We start from the raw sequence: 23,512 nt of genomic DNA, 5'->3' as shown, positions 1-23,512 counted from the left end.
AAATTACCACAAGATAAATAAAATCACATCTAAATAAATGAATAAATAAATAACAAATTTCATATTAGAAGAATTCAGGACAATCAAATTAACCAAGCAAGATTTAACACAATATACACTCTTTATTTCAATTACCATTTTGAAAAAAACATTTAACTTTGATAATCAAGTGGGAGAAAAATAATTTGACATACCATACTATATACCAGTGCTACCTTACAGTACCCAACATCCCAAGGCATTGTCTAGCGGGGAGATTATAGAGAGAAAACCGACATCCAGGCCCCCCTGGCATCCCAACAATGCCGATGCTAAAAACTCAATCCTAGCCATGGAGGGAGGTGGCTATGGCCAATATCAAACTTGCCTGCACTCAGTCCAATGGCAACCACGAGAGAGTATAAACTAGCGCGCTCATCACACTCCAGTACCGCTCTAATTACATCCACAACTACATAATACCGGTACTGTATGGGTGCGTCTAAAAAAACTATATTTATATATATATATATATATACCAATTCCCAATTTTTATAAAATAAGGGATAACACCCACAACTTCAATTCATCAAATAATCCATCATGTTAATATCCAATGGTATATATATATATATATATATCCAATATTTTTCAATACCATAAAATAATTTTCCCACCATTGTTTCAATGTGTGATAACATTTAAATAAATATTTTCTTCACATCCTCCAAATTTAATACAAATAAAGCCGCATTGAAATCCGCATAGAAATCCACATGTGCATAAACTCATATAATACATTTGAAATAATCATGAATAACCTGCAATTGACATCAACAATAATTTAATAAAATTATACTCACCATTTCTTAGAATTCAACAAATGGGTTTCATACACATATATTTACTTCACCCAAATTTGGCATCGAAATTTATCAATTAATCAATGCATAAAATTTCACAATTTATAATTGATTAACACAAAATATATATATATATATATATATATATATTTAACAGCCGAATAAATTTGGAGGTGGATCCCTCACCTCGAGCATGAACGTAAATCAAGATCCCCCACCAGAACAATTCCATGACTCACACCTGCTCCTCCATTGAACTTTAAGTCGTTGGGATTAGCCGAAAAATGAACGGGAAGTTCTGACCAAACATTCCCCTCCATGCATCTCATAAACGGCTTGGAATTTGGGTTAATGGAGGTCATTTTTGGAATCATGCGGTCGAAATCTAGGTGGAGGACTAACCACACGACTGGTGGCTGCCGGAAAACCGGCCAACCAACATCATGTCGGCCGCAAGCTTTGGGCGCCAATCCCGATGTGTCTGCTGGCCAACCCATCGGAGATTAGGTCACCGACGTCACTTGGCTGTGGGCTCTCAAGCCACTGGTGCGTGTCACCGTCTAGCCACTGAAACACGGCCAAACGACCGGTCAAAAGAAAGAGGGACAGAGAGTCAAAGGAGAGAGAGAGAGAGAGGAAGAGAGGTCTTTGTGTGTGTTTCTTCTCTGTCGAGCTCGGGAAGAAGAAGAAGGAGAAGAAAAGAAGAAAAAGAAAAGTGTTTCTCCACGTGGGGGAGAAAAAGAAAAAAAATATATAAAATAATATTAAAATAATAATATTATAATAACAAAATAATATAATATTTAATTCTCGCTGACATATGGCACTTTTATAATGTTACATGTGCTGCATCCCATTGGTGACATATAGCACAAAATTACATTTTTAAAAAATAATATTAATAAAATAATATGGAATTCATAAAAATTTGTAGATCCATAACTTTTCAACGAAATGTTCAAATTAGGCGTGCCACTAGTCTATAAACTCGTATCGACAACTACTTAACAACCATGCATAAGTCAAAACTCAATTTCACAAGAATAGAAAGTCAATTCGGGCACCCTTGAACAGTTTGGACTTCCATTTGTTTTGATCATAACTTTCAAACGGTAGCTTCGATTTTGATGTGCTACTAGTCTACGAACTCGTGTCAATGCGTACTTTGTAACGGTGCCTCAGTCAACCTAGAATTCCATCCGAGTCAAAAAGTCAATATTTGACCATTCTCGTTCAATGACAGTCAAATCCGGTCAACTTTGATTAACTTAAGAAATTTTCGATGTACTTCGAGACTGGGTGTTACATTTTGTCTCTTTTATTTAAGGCTTGAATCACTATAAGAGCATCTTATTCGATTTGCACAAAAGCCATTCGAATGTGCGAGCCAATTGCATGGCCTTCCAGATAGCTTATAGCTCAACCACTTTAGGAATTAAAACTTTTGATTTGAAGCATGAATGTGCAGAACCTTTCCTTTACCATTTTAAGCTACCACACCTAGGTGACTTCTTAAGTTTCAAACAACTACGTCGCAATTTAGTTTGATTGTTCCTGAGGGAGCTAGCTCCAATTGAGAGATTCTAATTCATTAAAGTTCGAGTGCGATTGTCTTTCCTTCCCCCATGTTTTTTAGCATCATTAAACTCTTTGAATCTGTCTATTACAATCCGGTGAGAGGTCAACACTTATGTCTTTTCCTTCATGAAAAACTTTGTTTCTAATCCACCAGAGATGCTATAAGGTCATGGCACTAACAACAAAGAAGTTTCCTTTATCTTCATGATGGAAGAACTCCTATTAAGTTGGCTAAGCACTTAAGAAAAGAGAAAAGGTCACTATAGCCTGCCACTTCCCATCTAATGCCGTATGGGCTAGCAAATCAGATCTTCTTCTCCACTTCACACTCCAAGAACACATGGACTTCATTCTTGGTACACTGGCTATAACACCCTATCCCGAACAAAATCGAAATTTTTTTTTCACATTGATCGAGGTTGATCGGGTTTGATTATCGTTGACCGAGAACGGTCAAAATTTGACTTTTTATTCCGAATGGAATTTCTCTTTGACAGGGGTATCGTTGTAACGTATACATCAATCCGAGTCCATAGACTAGTAGCACGTTGAAAAGGAGCTACAATTTGAAAGATATGAGCAAAACAAATTGAGGTCCAAACTGTCCAAGGGGTGCCAGAGTTGACTTTTTGTTCGTGCAAAATTGAGCTTTGACTCATGCACGGTTGTGAAGTACTCATTGATATGAGTTTATAGACTAGTTGTATGCCTAAAATGGATATATGGTTTACAAGTTATGGATCTACAAGTTTTTTTAATACTGTATTATTTTAATATTATTTTATATATATATATATATATATATTTATTTATTTATTTTTAATTTATTTTCCTTTTTTTTTTCATTTTCCCCCAGGTGGGAAAATGCCCCCACGGGCTTCTTCTTCCTTTCTTCTTCTTCTTCTTCCTTCTTCTCCTTCTCTCTTCATTTCTCCTTCCCGTCAATCTCTCTCTCTCCCTGCTGCATCTCTTCCGGCCTCCGGGGGCATGGTGGCCCATGGCTGGGTGAATTTGGGCACTGAGTCGCCGGCCAATTGGTCGGTGGATGCGTCGGGATGAATGCCCAAAGCCAGCGGTCGGTGAGGTGGTGGTTGACTGGTTTTTTTACGGCCACCGGTCCCGTGGTTGGTCATTCCTCTTCGATTTCAACGCCCTAATTCCAAAAAATAACCTCCATTTGCTCAAATTCCAAGCCATTTGTGAGATAGAAGAGGAGGAAGTTTGGCAGAAACCTTCTGTCCACTTTCCGACCACATCTGAATAAAATATTAATTTATTTGATCTTGTGTAATATTGTTATTCTAGGAGCACGTGTGAGTCATAGAATTGATCCTATGAAAGATCTTGGTTGGATTGCATGCTCGAGGTGAGTGACCCACCTTCAAAATAAATTTTCGGGTGTTAAATTATATTTATTTTGTGATAATTAAATGTTTGGATTTAATATTTATGTGTTAATTGTTTAGCAAAATTATATTTGAAATTTTTATGGCATAATTTAAATAAATTGAAATGTATATGTGTATTAAAGCATAATTTGCTTTTGACAAATTATGGAGATTTTATTTTTTTGAAATTCAATTTTAAAAAAATTGTGAATTTGAATTGTTGTTGAATTTAATTGTGAATTTGTTTGTGTTTTGTAAAAATGTATTTATATTTTGATAAATTGTGGAATTTAATTATATTTTGAATTTTGAGGAATTGAAGGAATATTTATTTTGAATTATTGTTAATTTCATTGATGGATTTGAAATAGATGGAATTTATGCAATGGATTTATGACGATGATTTATAAAGGAATTGTGGAAAATTTATTGGTTTAATTGGATGGAATAAACCCGGTGGTATTTATGAAATTTTCGAGATTTGGAAAATGTATGAATTTTATGATTTTTAGATGCACCGTACACATACTGGTGTTCTGTATACATGGATATGATTAGCGCTCAGGTGGATATGGTTAGTGCGCAGGTGAGTGTGAGTAGCGCATAGGTGATTATGGGGTTGTCCTGTGGTTGCCATCGGATGAGAGTAGGCTGCCCCTCTATGGCTAGGACGCCTGTTTGTAACGGCGCGGTGGGATGCCACGCGACCATATGCCGGTTTCTCTCTTTAACCTCCTGTCTGGCGGTGCTTTGGATGCTGGATACCATTGGTGCCACTGGTATATAGTGGATGCATCATATGGTTGTCATGACGTGATTTTAGTTATACAATATTTTAGAATTTTATTTGAATTAAAATGTTTTTAATAGTGTTTTATAAATTAAATTGTTTTGGTATTCTAAATTGAGTTCTATTGTTAATTATTTGGTTTTATTTTATTTAGTTAAATATTTCTTGGATCATTTTTGTTAATGTAAATTTTATTGTGTTTTCGTATTAATTTTTTACAATACTTTACTCCCAATTTAATATTTGTCATTAGTCTTATTTTTTTTATAATTATTTCTCACTAAAATTTTTGGATTATTAATTTATTGTCTTTTATTTGTAAATTATTAATTAAATATTTTTTTAGATTTTTGGGGCATAAAATGTTGGGTTTTACGAAAATGTTTTTAAAAGGAAACTTTTCCAACTGAGTGAATTTTGAGGGAAAATATTATTTTTAACTACCTATTATTTATTTACTTATTTCTTATTAATCAATTAACTATGTTATTTACCTTTTTATTATTATTAATTATTGTATAATAGATTGGGTTATTCATTGAGATGATTAGCATTTTATGTTTTTAAATTTCGTTCCTTTAGGCCCCGGTTAGTCGACGTTGATTGTCCGGGGGCAAGCTCGACGTCTTGGTTTGTTGCCGAAAGTCCAAGAGACTTTTCCTTTCCTTTCTATCTTGTATTATTTTTTTTTTATCTTGTATTGTATTAAATTTAATATTCAATTGTACTGATAACACTCTGTATACTATTTGGATGATTATTTATTTAATTATGCACTGATTTTTTATAATTCATTTAAAATGTTGCAATTTGTGGTAATATTTTGTAGCAAAGTGGGAGGAATAAGGTGGTACATTTAAAAGTGTATTTTCAGTGCAGGAAAATTGTAGTAAGTCCAACCCTAGAGGAGATTCTATCAAATTTTCTATTAGAAGGTCCAGTAAAATTTTTCTGGAATCATAATTTATCTGGAATTCCAATAAGGGATTTTGGACCGATTCTGACACTGGCAACCATGGACACAAACATTGTTGTGCAAGTCAACACCTCTGGCAGTAAGATTTGAATATAAAAGAAGGTCTGAATTGGTAAGTTTCTACAAAAAGAACTTTGCTATATCGTGGATGGGCTTCTCCACATGTCCTTCCACCAGCGCTCACCCCTCTCTTCTCCTCTTTCTTCCAACCTATACGACGAATTCACACTAAAGATACCAAACTTGGTTCCTATCAAAATAAACTCATAACATTTCCTTAATGCTTTTGACCGAATCTTGATCAAAAAGACAAATTAAGGCAATTTTCATCCCAAACTCCATTATTCAATTTCAAAGAATTGATCATGTCAACAGTAAGAGGAGACGGGTTCTTGGGTTAATAAGATAAAGAGTGTTTGGGATAATTTATTAAGTACAATAAGTAATAAATGGACAAAATTATTAAAAATAAAAAAGATAAGCATTTTTTTTTCTTTATTTTGACCGATAAGTGGATATTTTTGTGTCTTCCCAAGGCCAATAACCACCAGAACACCTCTTACATTGGGCAATGGCGGCGAGTTTGCTTAGCCCAAATTGATTTGCAAGTGCAGAATGACAGCCGAACTTGACAGGCCTAATTGTAGTCTATGCAGTAGGGCCTGGTCATGTAACGTAGTACTGGGAGTTGAAAGTCCGAAGCCGTGTCATACGTCCACCATCCAATAGGGCCGAAAGGCAAACGTGGTAGAATTGCTACTTTTTGCTTAATTCGTTCAACTGTAATACACCACCTTTTTCCCTTTCCTCTTTGTTGCTTTTTCTTTTTCACATATTATTTATGTATACACACATATTTCATATCATCCTCTAATTATACTTATTGTTGATCTAAAGAGAGCATGTATGTATACATATATATATATATATATTTTCACTTTTTAATTAATGATTTTCTATTCTCCAACTAATTCGCCATCTGGGGGGTTTAGTATGAGAGCAATATCATGCCTTATGTTGTGACTTTGACATCTGAAAAATTAATGGTTTACGTATGCGTGATTAAATGTTTGTTAACGATGGTTAGAGTTGGTTAGATATCTCAAATAAGTATAAATATGAATATTTACATTTTGAATTAAAAATAAATAACTATAATTTTGAAGGGAAAAAAATAAAACAAACACCAAATTGAAAATATTTCAATTTTTTTTAATTTGGTATTTATATTTTTTCTCCATTAAATTTATAGTCAACTGAAATGTCCAACAAATTATATTTAACATTAACTAACATTTGAAGTAGATAATTACATGCAATTAAGTAGAAAAAACAAAAAACAAAAAACAAATGCATTATTAAACAATATCATAATTTTTATATTGATAAATTCAAGAGATTCTTAATATAATGAAGCAGTACACAAGGTTTTAAATATCTAAAATTTTTACTGAATTTTTTTTTAAAATTTTATTTTTTTAAGGAATCAAAAAGAAATTTAGGTTCAAAATAGAAACGCATAGAATTTCTATAATATCTATCGAAATTTATGAAATTTCACCAAAATTTTTAAAGAAATTTTTATCAAAATATCCACATTAAATTTTTAACAATTTGATTAAAAAATTCATAATATCCATCAAAATTTGAAAATTTCCATGTAAATTCTTAAAATATCTATGAAATTTTTTAAAATTTTTTAATAAAAATTTTTATAAATATTATTAATTATTAATGTTTAGTAAATTATTTTAACATATTAACTTTAGTGATAGTTTTTTTATTTACCTTTTTAATTATTTTTCAAATATTTAATGGAATAAATAAAATAAAGTGAATTAAATTGAATAATCTTGCTAGGCTCTATTATTGATAGACTATACATACTTGCTATACATTTTATATAAAATTGATTCATTAAAATCCCATAATTATAAATTAATAGTTGATTATATAAGAGTAAAAAACAATAATATTAAATAATAACATGGAAACATAATATTATTTAGAACTGGTATTGATAGTGTTTAAATTAATAACATTAAGCAAATAAAAATAAAAAAATAATGAAGTATATTATACTAAACATCAAGTACAACTACATTTAATACAAGATTCTTATATTTGATATAATAATAATACCATAAAAAATTATTAAAAAGATACATCTTATAACAATTATTTTTTACACTTCATATCTCAAAATAAAAACGAAGAAAAGACCAACAATTTTCAACCATCTAAGAATTCTATGAATATTAAGCTGAAATTTATGAAATATAATGTAATTGTAATAATTGTTTTACCTTAATTAATAAATTTTTTTTATCAAATATATATTTTATAGTATATGTTTATTAATAATAATTTATTTATGATTATTACCGTTTACCATAAATTATATTGATTAAGAGAAATATAATATTTATTTAATATTTTTGAAATTTTTATAATTAATTTGATAATTGATAGATTAAATAAACTAATTCTAAAATTTTAACAAAAAATTTCATTTTTTAAAATAATTTCTATCATTTTTTGTGAATTTTTATTGATATTCGATATTTTTTGATATTTTAATAGAAATTTCTATTTTTTGAACATTTAATATTTCCACTAATACCGAAATTTTGAACCTTAGTAATATATCAATGTAGAAATACATGTTCTTTTACAAAAATATGTTTATATACAGATGGAATTATGTATTAAATAAAATATTAAGCATATGGAATTTCAAAGATAAATTTTTATTAACTGAAACAAATAAAGCTTACATTTATTTTAATCTAAGTTAAATGTGAGCATAAAATATGGATTAGCTGTTGCACAAATTTCAACATCTTTTTAGCATTGTTAAATTACACCCTTCAACAGAAAGAAAATTTTCTATAAATATTAGAAGCATAAAATTGCTATCACCTATCACCAAAAGTGATTAAAAACTTATAAGCTTCTATTTTAAGATAAATTATTACATACAAAATTGAAGGATTGAATCTAAGAAAATTCATTCATTTATATTATTTTGATATGGACTTTAAAGTTCATGCCAAATTAATAAGATGCTCAATCTCTCTCATATTGCAATCCTCCAGGATTCCGAAACCGTGCATGTGTCTTAGTAAATCTCTCTCTCTCTCTCTCTCTCTCTCTCTCTCTCTCTTAAATAATTAAGACAAAACAAAGTGAAGCAAAATATCTATTATACCCTTGGACATCACTTTTGACTTACGTTGATGAAAGACAATTTTACTAGGATTTATCTGTTATTATAGCAAATAACGGAGGAGGTTAATCATATTCTTTAAAGAGAAGGTTACGTTTAACTTAAAAAAAAAAAAAAAAAAAATCTGTCATTATTGATGAATAATCCTAAATTAAATTTATATGCTAGATAAAATTTAAATTATTATCATTAAAAAATTTATTTTTAAAATTTTAATATAAAAATAATATAATTAAATATATTAATTAAAATTTACTACATAAATTAAGTACCACTAATTAATGATATGACAAACCGCAAAACTTTTTAACTAATGTGCATAGATGAAATGATAAAAAAATTTCAGATGAATCTATTTGTAATCATAGCGAATATGAGAGGAGGCCAATCATATTTCCCCATAATTAAATTGACAAGTTCTTTAATTTGTCTTCAGTATTTAATTTATTTCTTTTTTAATTGAAATTTCAGTCTTGAGGATCTTTTTTCTCTTATATTTCCTTTTATACTTTCGTCAAGTCATAGTTACTAGAATTATTGCCTGTAGTAAAATTATTGTTTACTTTTTAAGGCTTTTTTCACATAATCGATAGGAATTCTCCTGTACAAACAAAGAAGAAAAAAAAAAATTGGAAAAACTGTGCATCCATTCAAAATGCTTCAGAGGACCTATTACCAATATATATATATATACTAGATTCCAATATGGCTTTTTTGTTTTATTCTCTTTTTTTCACACCCAACACAACCCCCCCCCCCCCCCCCCCCCCTCTTCTCTCTCTTTTTAAATTTTTTCACACCTGCCTACTGCAATTGTTTTTGCCAAATAAGTACTTTTGTCGACTGCTTAGTCAGTCCTTAGTATTTGTCATCACCAATTTCAGACTGTTTGTATTAATTATTGTCCGGATTTTTCTTTTTTGGACATATAATTGTATCTGAATTCTGCTTCAACCAATTTAGCATCATTACTTATGATAAAACCAATAAAGATGAATGTAGTAAATGATCTCACAAAAAGAAGTGCAAAAGCTAGAATCCTTCGATGATTAATGGAAAATGGTGCATGGGATTTATTTGTTGCTAATGAGTAATTAATTTATTTGTAACTATATATATATATATATATAAAGCTCTTTCTTTCTCTTTCCAATTGGCTTGGAGCAAATAAAAATGAATTGGGCAATGGTAATAACTTTTTCAAATAAAAAAATATTATTTATCATTTGTGATGATCATGAATTATATTATATGATAATTTATCAAAATGATTTATTTTTTCATATTAAATTTTTAATATACATATAAAAAATCATTGGATTCTATTTATGCATGCTCATAGTAGAGTGTGAGAGATAGCAAAGCTAGCTCATATGTAATATTTTATTTATAGGTACCTACCTATATACACAGAATTTAAGTAGTACATTTATTTGACATCCAAGGTGTATGTAGGATATTATTATGTTGATGATCAGGTTGGGTATCAAATAAGCACCAATTCACCGGAAAGAAGAAAAAAAAAAAAAAAAAAAAGCAATATTTCTGCTTAATATTATTAGATTTAGCAAAGTATATATGTAGCTAAAGAGCAATTTCACCAAAAAACTATTTAGCCAAGAGCCAAAGCCATTGGAATTAATCATGATGTGATCGACTCTGCATGCTTTTAGCATGCAATGTCTTCGTCATGTTACAATCTTCTACTTTATTATATTCTCTTACATTTTAGTATTTTGCGCATGCGCATATGCTTGGCTTTGTCGGCTCTTTTATATGTTTATCTTTGCTGCTTTAACAGTTAGATCCCAAACTTATACTGAAACTACCAAACATCTAATTCTTTACGCTATAGTTTGATGATATTGCACGCTCCGCTATGTACCTTTTTTTTCATTTGAAGAATAATTTTTTTTTTTCCTTTCTTTGAAAGTTTTGGATATTGATTTGTTGCTGGATATATCACCGTGCTGCGCTAGAGGATACAGAGAGATGGATATTTCAATTCCAATCTCTAGGATCTGAAATCTCAAATTTTTAGTTTGTTTGTTCCTTTTTCTTTTTCTTTTTTTAGTTTTCTTTTTATATTTTAATAATTAATTAGGTAAAACAGAATTAGATCATATATATATATACACACATAGTAGAATTGATGTGATCCAAAAAAACGTGATATATATTGATTTTAATTTATTGGATGCGGTCCACCGGCCTAGAACTCAACAATCTAGCAGCTTACTATCACTATCACTCTTATAATTTACACGAATCTATCATCATCATCATGACTAGCTAATTAATGGCAGAGAGAAACTCATCGATCATCCATTGATTTCGAAAGGGTAAAATGTTGAATATCCTTCTCTCTTCTCTTGTTAGACAAACCCTAGAAAGAAGAGAAGGTTAAAAAGTGAGCAGAGGATAGATAAATGCATATACTGTAGCTACTGAACCAAGAAGACGGAGAGAAAGTTAGAAAATGCTAATCCCTTCTGATTCCGCATTGGAAATTTCACAACTTAAACAATTTTCGAGCTAATCTATTTACCTTTGCGAGACTAAAACAGAGTTTTATTTATTTTTTATTTATTTATTTATTTATTTATTTATTGGTGGTGAGGGAAGGTTGGGTGGGTTCTAAAGCTTATCGTGAATTTGTATTTGAACCATTGAGGTCCCCAAAAAAAAAAAAATTTATTTGAATCGTTTCTGCTATAAGATAAGCCTGAAGGCAATTTTCACTTTTCGTTCTGTAGTGAAAGGCTTGAATGCAACCTATTAACAGCTAAGTAATAAAATTAGTGACCTTAAATCAAAGTAATTTTCATTGTAAAGAACTGAAATTTCAGCTGACATGTAAGTTCCGTACGTGTGGTGAACAAATGATGAACCTTCTTTTTTTCCGAACACAGTCTAAACAGAAATTAATTCTATATATTAAGAGAAAGTATACACATACGCAGGACTTTTATTATCAGTTCTTAAATAGCAGTGCTTAAATGTTGAATTTAAAGTTCTTAAAATATGTATATTGGCTTTAAAGATGTATTAATGGATTATAACTCAAACATTAAAAAAAAAAGAAAAAGAAAAATGACAAGTATAATCAAATATAAGCAAATAAAATAATGATATTTTAATTTTGTCACATTATTTGTACACAAGTTGCTGAACAACTTGGTGCCCCCAACAATATTAATATTATTGAATATATTTATTGAAAATAATAAAAGCATTTGGGTATTCTCTATATCTTAAATATGTTTTAGCCAACGATCATGTATGGATCAGTCGATTAGTTTCGTGATTTGTAAAGCCATTTTTATTTTCTTTTCTTTTCTTTTTTTTTTTTTTGACAAAGTGATTTGTAAAGCTTTCAATCGTGCATATTCCGAACATATGGATCAGATAATTTAGGTAACTTTTTTTTTTTTTTTCCTTTTTTCATCTTTGGTTCTCCTGCTTTTGAACCAGAGGTTGAATATGAATAAAAATTTATAGAGAGAGGATTCCATTTTCCACTGATTTTCATCTATTTATTTTGGGGATGTGGGGAGGTGGGGGCATAAGAAAGACGATTTCTGATGTCCTTATGCAATTTCTCAACTTCAATCCCGAGGACCAGTGTCAGGTTCAGGTGATTAACTGGGAAATGTTGGTGTATAGTTCTAGATATATATATATAGTACAGTAGTGATACATAATTGACTTGGTTTTAGTTAGTTAATTTTTCTTATTTGTATGCAATATTATATTATCTTATCTGGAATTCAATCCTGGAGGGTAAATAAGCTCAGGAGCGTAGGTAATATTGTATATAGAAACAATTATAGTTAAATAATACCGAAACACAATCGAAACCCATCAAGAGGAAGAGAAAGAGAAAGAGAAAGAAGATCCTCATAAATTATAAGTTGACATGTCAGAATAAAAAATAAATAAATAAAGGAAAAAAGAAAAGTGGGGGTGGGGGCCAATTTTAATATACGGAAGAGGTGGGTACAGTAAGCTGCTAAAGCATTCAGAAATGTGAGGGTGATTAATCGGAAGCTGACCAAAGTCTAGTGTCTGGAATCTGGGGACCATTTAATTGGGCCACTCTATCAAAACAGTATGTGTTTGTGTGTGTGTGTGTGTGGGGGTGAACCTCACTGTGCCCTCCCTTGAGATGCCCGCCAACTGCTTGTTTATAGTACTCTCTGGACACTGATGATGCAAAACCCTAAACTTTTCTCTCCTCCTCTGTCATCTCTTTCTTGACAGGCAAACAAACCAGTGAAACACCTCTCTCTCTCTCTCTCTCTCTCGGTGGATGTGTCAATACAATTAAGCATTGAATTACAACAACAGAGAAAACCTTCTGCTACTTGCATGAATACTTCCTTTTTCTATCTATCCTTTCTTTCCTGAAACAATGAGTGGTAGGTCACTAGGACTTCTTAGGTCACTCCCTTTTATTTTCCCCTTTTTTTTATTTTTAATTTTTTTCCCACTTACCTTATTCTTATCTTTTCCAAACATAAAATTTTAAGAGGAAAAAGATAGCTCTGCTTGAAAAGTCTGGATAAGGAGCTACTTTGTTTTTGGGTCTTTTTTTTTTTTTTTGGGTTTGTGGGTCTGAAACCTGGTAATCTCATGATTCTGAAACTTCTTCATCAGTAGATATAGTAATCGATTTTGTTTCACGTAGTTTTTATTCTAGCATCTTCAGTTAAATTTGGGGATTATTTGGTCTGTTGGTCGGTTTCATGCTATCTTCCATAGAGAGAGATTTGTATCGGATGGATGGACAAGTGCACCAACATCATAATCATAAGCAATCTTACTAATTATTACCCTTTTTTATTCTTGCTCATTAAAGTAACAAAAACATATTTCTAAAGGGTGCATTTTTTCTGGTAAATCTATCCTTAATTTCATAACAGATTAGACGATTCTGTTCACCTTGTTTTTTCATATTTGCATAAATTCTTGAGAAACAAAGAAAATATTCATGAATTAACAATAAAAAAAATGTGAATGGTGAAGTACTAGTCTATCTTCACTCCGCTGGAAAGGCAGAATTTTAGAGCCAAAGACGATCATACAATGTATGGTAATTAATTATAACCACTCTTTTTCTTCTACAACTTGAATAAACTTCTTCAAATCCATGGACAAGATTTTCTCTCCACAATTTATATATATATATATATACTCTTCTTGTTGCCAAAAATACTACCTAACTAGTAGTCTTAAAGAATTTTGCTTGCCTTTATAGGATTTCTTAAGAAAACCCAACAAGAAAAATAAGGAAGCTTTTCTGATGAGATTTCTTGTTAGTGCAGCAATAAGAAGCCAAAGTCAATGTAAAGAAACGGCAGCTATAGATATCTCTGTATAAAGCTTAATACCTAATTATTACTCATGAGGAGTTAGACGAGAAAAGAAAAATTTGGATACGACTCTCTCTATATATCTTATTTTTGTTTTTAATGAGTTAGTTTTTGAAAAGAGTGATTCCATTACGATGGAGGATTGTCAGTAATTAGGTCCGCAAGTCTTGAATTAGATCCATGCATATCTCTCTGCAGGAAAGTAGTGTGGTCCTACTCCTACTCAGCGTGGTTGTACATAAAAGAAGAATACCTTGGTCCCTCACCTATAAGGTAGCTTCTCATTATATGAAGTAGCTATCATACACTTCAACATGACATTGCTCTTCCACTATACACCACAACTTTTATATGCCTCACTGAATAGACAAATCTAACTAAAATTTCACTCCATTAAACCTTTAGCCTCCTCGGAAAAATTTTGGTATTGTACACAATTTGGATAGAGAATTTATATATTTATTTATTACTATTTTTTTAATACTAGGTGGAGATATTCGAAACCAAAATCATTATCCAAGTAATCAATGACATCGTTAGAATATTTCTGTAAGGACAAGAAATTATGATCTTATTCTCTATATCATATTATCAAAGTTGATTATTGATCTAATATTTAAGAATTAAAATAATTAACTAAAGTGTCATGAAATCATACATAATAATTTAATGTTATTTTGCTTTCAAAACTATGGCATGTTTTTACTTTCCCTACTAAACTATCAATTTCCTAACTTTGCCTCCTAAACTAATGTTTTTGTACCATTTTAGTCCAATCAAGCATTTTTTACGATTGATTTTGATGAAATTAATTATACACAAATTATGTAACTTTATTTAAAACAATCTTATCATGTTCTTGTACAATGCGTATGGCTAATTTGAACAAATTTATCAAAGAAAAATTGCATAATTAGTAAAAAAATACAAAAACAATAATTTTGGAAGGCAAAGTGAAAAAAAAATCTATAATAATTAGAGGCAATTAATAAATTTATCATGGTTTGAGAAGTATAGACAATGATATTAACCCTACATATTATAGTAAATTAATGCAAATTTAACTTCAACTATCGAGCTTTAGTGTTGATCGCATGAAAATTAATCTTCAAATCCTTGGTAGTACGTAGTGCCCCATGTGATAAGGATTCAGTAGGAAAAACCCTTTTGATATTGTCAATAAAGCATACCTCACAACTTTTCAAATTTTGCTGCAAGAGCATATGCGTGGTCCCCAGTTGAAATTTTATATAATTACAAAAAATTCCTTAATTAATAAGCAGTTTAACTTATTAATTAAATCATGTTTTGTACTCCGACCAAGATTAAGGGGTATTTTAATATTAATAAAATTGTGTTCATAATGATATAGCTTGCTTAGGAGATTGAAGTAGTTTAAGGTTAGAAGTTAATGAATAATTATTAGTCAAGACAATGATTGCTTATAATGCGTGCTGTGTGAGAAAGAAAAAAAAAAAAAATGATAAGACTTGGACAAGCACATTTATTTGAACCGATAGCGAGATGTGCCACGTGGATGTGTATCCACCATTGCTTTAGCTTTCTGTGGAGCATGGTCGGTTGAATTCCGGCATCTTCCTTTTCTCTACCCCAGCTAACTTCTTCAAACACCAGTTTATTCTTCACCCAAAAAAATAAATAAATAAAAAAGAAATAAAAACTTTGAATAAAAAAGGAAAAAAAAAAAGAAAAAAGAGAAGAAGAAGAAAAACCCATTACGAAGCTAGCCAAGCTAGGGTGAGTTCGTTTGTACCAAATATAGAAGGTCCACATTCAATGATGGAATGCCGAAGCAAAAAACCCTATACTGTTCTCTCTGCTCTAAGTCGATCAGCCGCAATACCTTTTACACTGCACTGATAAAAAAAACAAAGCTGATGAAATCTGTTTATCGTTCATGTAAGATTATTTTGTTTTTTTTTTTAATTTGTTTTAGATATTTTTGAAATATATTATCTCCTAGCTGTGAACGCCTAGATCCCTTCCTATATGGCTATTAATTACAGAGCTAATATATGTAATTTTACATATATGTATATATATATATATATATATATTAATTTCTTCGGCTTCTTTATATTTCTATACTATTATATACTTCATACGATGATGAAATTAACTTTGAATTATATATATGGATGATATAAATATATATATATATATATATATGTATAATTGTTGTTTCCCTTCAGTATTTATAGCTTACTATGATGTGAATTTGCCGTGTAGAGAGAACTAAGAGTGAGTGCATAGTCAAAATTTAACTAATTCTTACAATCGATATATGAGATAGGGAAACATTTCTAATACCTTGTTGATTCTTCTTTCTTTCAGGCTTCTTTAAACTAAATTTCTGCATGAAATAATCATGTGAATTTTCCGAGTATCGTTCGGAAGTAAATCCATTTTTTCTCTTTCGATTAAATTATTTTGGGATATGAGATCTACTTTTATACAAATTTCATTAGGCAAATCAAAGCATCCTCTACTCCATAACAGAAGCTCTTTGATTTTATTTATATTTCATATAAATTTTCATTCTTTTATTCCTTTTCAGGGTCTGGGAAAGCAGCAAATCACAACAAATTACAAGGAGAAAGCATCATTGCAGTGGAGTTTATTTGAGAAAAGAAAGAGTATTAGAAAGGGCAACATAGAAAAACCCCCAAAACACTTTACACTTCTCTCTCTCTCTACTTGGTTTATAACCAATGATGAGTGACATAAGATGATTACAAGTACTTCCAAAGAAGGAGATAATCTCCAACCAAGAGAAGAAGCAGGCAATTCAACTCGTACTGATCATCATGGCAAAGTCACAAAAGCTTTATCAAATTCAACTCCATGGTTAAGGTTGAAGGATCCAAGAATTGTTAGAGTCTCTCGTGCTTTCGGAGGAAAAGATAGACACAGCAAAGTCTGCACCATCAGAGGATTAAGAGACAGAAGAGTAAGGCTTTCCGTTCCAACCGCTATTCAATTGTATGACCTTCAAGACAGGCTTGGTCTTAACCAACCAAGCAAGGTAGTTGACTGGTTGCTAAATGCTGCTAAGCAAGAAATTGATGAACTCCCTCCATTGCCTGTACCACCCGGGAACATTGGCCTAAATCACCACCAATCCCTTCTCACTTCCCGCGAAGCAGGCGGCACTACTATGCAAACCAATGAAGAACAAGAAGGTTTTAGGAACATGGTAGGCTGGGAAGGTTCAAGCAGATTACCAAGATCAAATAATTTTTGGAATTCAGATGCTCTTTGGAGGGCAAGGTCAAAAGAAGTAGTGGTTGCAAGAGAAATGGCTAATAATAATGAGAGAGATAAAGCGGAACAAAACAACGATCAAAACAATCTGCTACAAAGAACCGGTAACCATCCTTTCTTGCCAGGTTTGCTGAACAATGCGGCGCCATATGGTTACCATTGGGACCCTTCTTCTTCAAACTATCTAGTACCACCGCCGCATTTAGGAGGCCATGGGTTCACACCACCTAGCCAAGCAGATCATCTCCATAACTTGAACATAATGTCGGCACCGTCCACGCTGTCTCTGTCAACCGGGTCTCAGTTTTTGGTTTGCCCTCCACCGACCGGGATTACTCAGCCCTATTTTCCTAATTCAAACAGTGCTGCCGCGGCTTCTGGGGAGATTGATGCAAGACAAGTGGTGAGCCATTTTCAAATGTTGAGCTCAACTAGTACTACTGATACTGCTACTACTACTCCTATATACCCTAATTGCCAGTCTATGAGACCTTTCCATTTCAGTGTGAATTCTAAGCTTGTTCATTCTCCAAACAGCAGTGGGAGTACTCAACCAAATAAATCCAGGGAGTTTTCTTCTAAGTGATCACTGTTACATAAAAAAGCTATCCGAAGGATTTTCATAGCAAAAGTTTCCATATAGGCTCTTCCTTTTCAAGAAATAATGGGTGACATCAGGATCTTTTGTTTGCGTGAGAGATCAGGGAAAGGTACTAAAAATTGTTTGGAATGTTATATATATTTTCTACCTTTTATGTGCCAGCTGGGATGCATTCAATCTAGCTTCTATTTGGTTACGATTCTTATATGTTTTGGTTTGCTAGTTAAATTTGCTTCAACAGTGTGTGCTGGTTTCCCTGTCCATTAATTTTGAAAGTATAACTAATAAAGTGGAAATTTCAAACAAATATTAATTATTAGGCGCATTTAATTTGATGCTTTTTATGTGGAAAGTGAATAGTTTGAAACTGCTGAAAAGTCATCTTATATATTAATTATTGTCCATGATGTGCATGCATGTTCGTTCAAACAAGTGCCACGGTGAAAGGTTCAATTATGTATGCAGAAAAAATAATTTTGTTAAACACCCAAGAGTAAAAAATTTGATGCTAAATATGGAAATTTAGTTTTTTTCAACATATACCAATTAATCTTTTGTTTACTAATGACAGGATATGTTATCTAATACTATATGGTCATGGTCATTTATGTTGTTCATTGAATGATTGATGTGAAAATAAAGTTGACAGTGGTACATTCACGTGGTAGTTTACATTATACCTTTCAAAATTGATACGGAAAATATTTTAATTGGTAGTTTACATTACATCATTCAAAATTGATATGGAAAATATTTCAATTTTTAATCTATTTCCTACAAGTTATATACAAGCACACACACACACCCACACACACACACACACACACACACGCACATATATATATATATATATAACATATTTTTTTGCTAATTACCTGTAATCTTAAGCCCTCTCCCCTCACATTTAGAATTGGTGTTCTTTTGGTCTTTGTATATGTTTTTGAAATTTTAGATAAAGTTGTTTGGTTTGGAACCTAAGATACTTAGAATTTTCAACTTTGATACTATGGTGAATCATTACTAATCCCTAAGCTTGCACACCAACTTATTACATATAATGGACCATTTATTACATATTATTTCAATATAAATACCAAATAAATTATATGTAATTAGAAGTGTGCATACTCATTATAATGTGGGTGTGCAAGCCCATTATAGCAGGATTGAATATGTATATATATTTTTGTCATATGACATGGCATAATGTTAGCTATAGTTCCAAATCCATACACTAATTTGTTCTTAAAAACAGATGCAGTGCACAAACTCATTTCTTTACATACTTCATTTCTCTGGTCACTCTCTCTCTTTATGATGTATGTATATATATATATATATATATATGGCATAAAAACTTAAACAAAAACTAGAAAAAAGTAAGAAACGCCATTGACAAGTGCATCTCATTTCCTTTGTTCTGGACATATATGACTCAAACAGTAAATGAAAGGATCAATACTAGAAAATTGCAGGGTGTTATGAGAGAAATAAACGTATACAGAAGAAAAGACAAGCTTTAGAAAGTGAAACATATATATGATCAAAGAGAGTATGTAAGAGTAATGTCAAGGTTGCACAAGATCCAATAAGATAATGCAAGGAAAGAATCGCAGGTTGGGACTCGAAAGCTCTAGGGGGTTGATGTTAAAGGACCTCCAGCTAGCTTAAAAAGTGGAACCAGGTCAAAAGCTATATATACAGTATGTGGTCCTTCACCAAGATGAGAATAGAAGGAGAGAAAAAAGATCAAGTAGAAAACTCTCCAGATGTGCGAGCTTTATCCACCGTCTGACCTTATTTGTGTTAATTAATTAATGGAGGCCCATATCATTTGGTATCATGATGAGAATCTCATTTGGATTAGCTTGAATTCTTCTTCTTAGCTACTAGTATCCTTTGGAAACTTTTCCTCTGGCGTCATATTAGGGAAATGTTTAGCTAGTTAAGGTGCGTTTTACAGGAACTTAAATATATATTTAAAATGAAATGCTACTTGTTAGGCATAGTTTAAAATGCATAACAAATTCGCATTCTAATATCCTAAATTTTAAAACTTAATAATAATTTAAAACTACTTATATATATTATAGTAATATCTAAGTGTGATGTAGTAGGGGAATTAGAATCTCATACTTTAATATCATCTATTTACTGGTAATTCAAATGTGGAACTAGATCTGAATATCACCATTGATATAATTCTAATATATAAACACTCTCGAAGGTGCTAACCAGGAGGAATCATAAAGCAATGAATTAAAATCATTTAAAGTCTAGGGGAAAAAAAAAAAAAAAAACTTAATTTAGTATATACAGTTTTTTTTTTTTTTTTTAATTGAGGTTATGGAGATTTGAACTCTTTGTATTATGGTATGAGTAAACGGTGGCTTTACAAAATTGTCTTTACAGGAACAGTTTAGTATCTATATAGTTGCATCAATCTTTAAGGAGATTATTTTGAGCGGAATGTAGCTAAAGGTGTCTCTATATAGTTGTGGTAGCTTGATCAAACAATATAATACCATACTAATTAGTTTGGTATTAATTAAACAAGATATTTACAAATAATAATATTTGTACCTTCTTTTTTTTTTTTTTTCAGTTATTAGGTATAGGTATATATTTGTACTTTATATATATCATACCTATATATATACATCCGCTATATGATTTGTATGTACACGTTATTATAGGTTTTATTCAGTCATATATGCATATAACTTCAGTTATACGTAGATATAACTTAATAAAGTCAATTATAACATATAATTATAAGTACAGTATAATAAAATTATATGTACATATATTTCCTTAATATAGTGAACCTAGATAATTTTGAAGAATATATAAATAGCTTTTAGGATCAGATAATTTATGTATTTCTGTTATATGATTATACTTTTTTCTTTTTCTTTTTTCATTATGCATATATATGTTTTATTTGGGATGGGCAGCTCAAATCCAAAATAGAAAATAATGGTTTTGCTATTAATTTGCCTCCCAAAAGACATATTATTATGAAGGAAAATTTCACTGACCCTTTAAAATTTGCTACAATATCATCCACCCCCTTGAGAATTTAAAATTCATCACTTATTATCTCAAACATTAATATATGTTAACAATTTTGCTTTCTAGCTAAATTAACTAATAAAAAGTTTGTTTGCCCTTGGTCAAATATTTGAAGTTTACCTTGGTTTGCATTTTTTTTTTTTTTTACTTCATTTGTAATACATAATTAAAAAAAAAGATAAAAGATTAATTACTGAAGTATTTGAAATTCATATTGATTTGGATTTTATGTGACAATGAAAAAGTGACAAATATTAATTTAATTACTATATTTATTTCCACTTATATAAGGGTAAAACAATTTTTTTATAAAGTCAATTTAGTTAAAAATAAAATAAAACAAAATTTTATAATATACATTAAAGTGCTGTGGTGATGATAAGTGCTAAATTTTGAAACCTCAGGAAGATCGGATGATGGCTTAGCAAACATTATTTATCATGTATATTGATTTTGAATTGAAACTTTGTCACAGTGATATTTCAAGTTGTACATATTGTAGATGTGTGGGCCGGGAAAATAAAAACGTTGATGAAATGAAACCAGATAAATAGTATGTAAATCCCTTTTCTTTTCTAGTTGGCTGAGATAATAATATGGAAATCATGGTGCCTCTTTACTGTTATACTTATCGCTATCTGAAACCAATTTACAGTCAACAATCTTAACAAATCTCATTAGTGATATCATACGAAATTATATACAACATTCTGGGAGATTTTTGATCGGACCAACTCTCTGAGGCGTCCTAACATATTCATCGCTGAACATATATATATAAAATTCTATTTTCAAACTACAATTGAGCTTATTATATTTGAACCTTGCATTGTACTTTGCCCTTTATATATATATATATATATTTATATTTTGATAAATTATACTTTGGCCTTTGAGTTTGTGAAATAAGTGCAGCCAGCTCAAATTCCATATTTAATTTAGATGGAGTATATATATTCTAATTAATTTCTAAAATATTTCATGTATTATTAGCTGAAATTCTCATTACAATACATTTACTAAGGATAGCAAAAATACAAGTTGTGAAACATCGATCTCATCAATCATGAGGATAAGAAAATGACAAATATTTGATCTGATCTAGGCTAACATTTTAATTTTAGTTATCAGGATAAAAAATAAAAATAACAAAAAGCTAATCTGTGAGAAAATTAATCTTCTTACATTCTCAATTTTTCAATATATCACAACCAAAATCATTTTAAGTTATCATACCATTTTGCTGTACTTAATTAATTGTACTATGAAGTAGCTAATAATTTGAAACTCCATCCGAACAATTGTTTATAAATATAATGTGTATATATATATATATAATATAATCCATACGAACAATTTTACCATACCTCCAAATAATGTAATTGTTGTGCGTATATGTGGACCTAACTAAACAATTTAGACTGAAGCAATAGGTTATTCACCATACAAATTTTTACTTTTTGTTAATCTATCATTTGAACATGACACTGTTAGATAAATTCTGTACTTAAAGTTTTCATTAATTTGTACAAGTAGTTGTAGTTATTAAGATTGACTAGGTTATTTCAAATATAGCAATCAGACCAAAAATTATATAAAATATCTATATATATGCATCAAAGTGGCCAAAAGAGAGAGACAGAGAGAGAGAGAGAGAGAGAGAGAGAGAGAGAGAGAGGGGGGGGGGGGTGTGGGGGGCGGGCGGACGAATAAAAAGAATAAAAATGAATTCATTATTTTATCTAGAATTCAAAATCCCAAGTAGCATTTACACAAGGATCCTCTGGATCCTAAGACTACATTTACACACCATGTTAGAACGTAGTATGTGACGGGAAGTCTTTTATCTTGAATTACTCCTAAGCGGAGCTCTATAATTGTAAAGCAATTCTTTGCTAGTGTTGACATATTTTAATTAATTGATTGATTATATGGTTATGTATAAATGCAAGTAACATAAAAAGCGCACTTGTGGTTCAATTTATAATAAATTTTATTGGACTGATAAATTTTCAATAACTGCAAGTGAAAAAAATAAAATAAAATACTAAAAAGGAAAATAAACAATAAAAAAGAGAATCTAATCTAAGCATGCATAACGAACAATTGTAACCAATTTATTTTTGTAACCGAAAATAAATAAATAAATAAGGATTGCCTATTGATAATCTCACCGATGTTGGTAAAACATTTGCTTGAACCTATTATTATTATTATTATTATTATTATTTTGTTTGAAATTGAAAATTCATTGAAAACCAAAAAGAGGCCATCACAAAAAGCCTAGACTCATGAGACTTCCACAAATACACTCTTCTGAATCATACAAGACACATAAAAGATAGGCAACCAGCATTGAAGCACAGATCCACT

The 23,512-nt window shown here is 30.6% G+C and overlaps 1 protein-coding gene and 1 long non-coding RNA gene across 5 annotated transcripts in view; both read left to right on the top strand.

Moving 5' to 3' along the window:
• Window positions 1–23,512, top strand: part of LOC132803461 (uncharacterized) — a 466,094-nt gene that overhangs the window by 76,655 nt on the left and 365,927 nt on the right. The gene's annotated exons all lie outside the window — the stretch shown is intronic.
• LOC107433577 (transcription factor TCP13) lies at window positions 15,824–18,269 on the top strand. Of its 4 annotated transcripts, none has more exons than XM_016044876.4 (3): window positions 15,824–16,098; window positions 16,757–17,866; window positions 17,968–18,269. In XM_016044876.4, exons 2-3 carry the CDS (start codon window positions 16,928–16,930, stop codon window positions 17,977–17,979), a joined length of 951 nt encoding a protein of 316 aa, XP_015900362.1. In that variant the 5' UTR covers window positions 15,824–16,098; window positions 16,757–16,927; the 3' UTR covers window positions 17,980–18,269. The 4 variants fall into 4 exon arrangements, with proteins under 4 accessions (XP_015900362.1, XP_015900360.1, XP_015900361.1 ...); XM_016044875.4 differs by having other exon boundaries at window positions 15,825–16,098; window positions 18,001–18,269; XM_016044874.4 differs by having other exon boundaries at window positions 16,757–18,269.

This window comes from Ziziphus jujuba, chromosome 4 (assembly GCF_031755915.1).
Source record: "Ziziphus jujuba cultivar Dongzao chromosome 4, ASM3175591v1".
In the NCBI taxonomy this organism is placed as follows: domain Eukaryota; kingdom Viridiplantae; phylum Streptophyta; class Magnoliopsida; order Rosales; family Rhamnaceae; genus Ziziphus; species Ziziphus jujuba.
This window is presented reverse-complemented; position numbering and strand designations above follow the sequence as displayed.

Bases quoted from the DNA above. Each gene is read 5' to 3' on its own strand.
- LOC107433577 (XM_016044874.4), top strand. From the start codon at position 16,928: ATGATTACAAGTACTTCCAAAGAAGGAGATAATCTCCAACCAAGAGAA.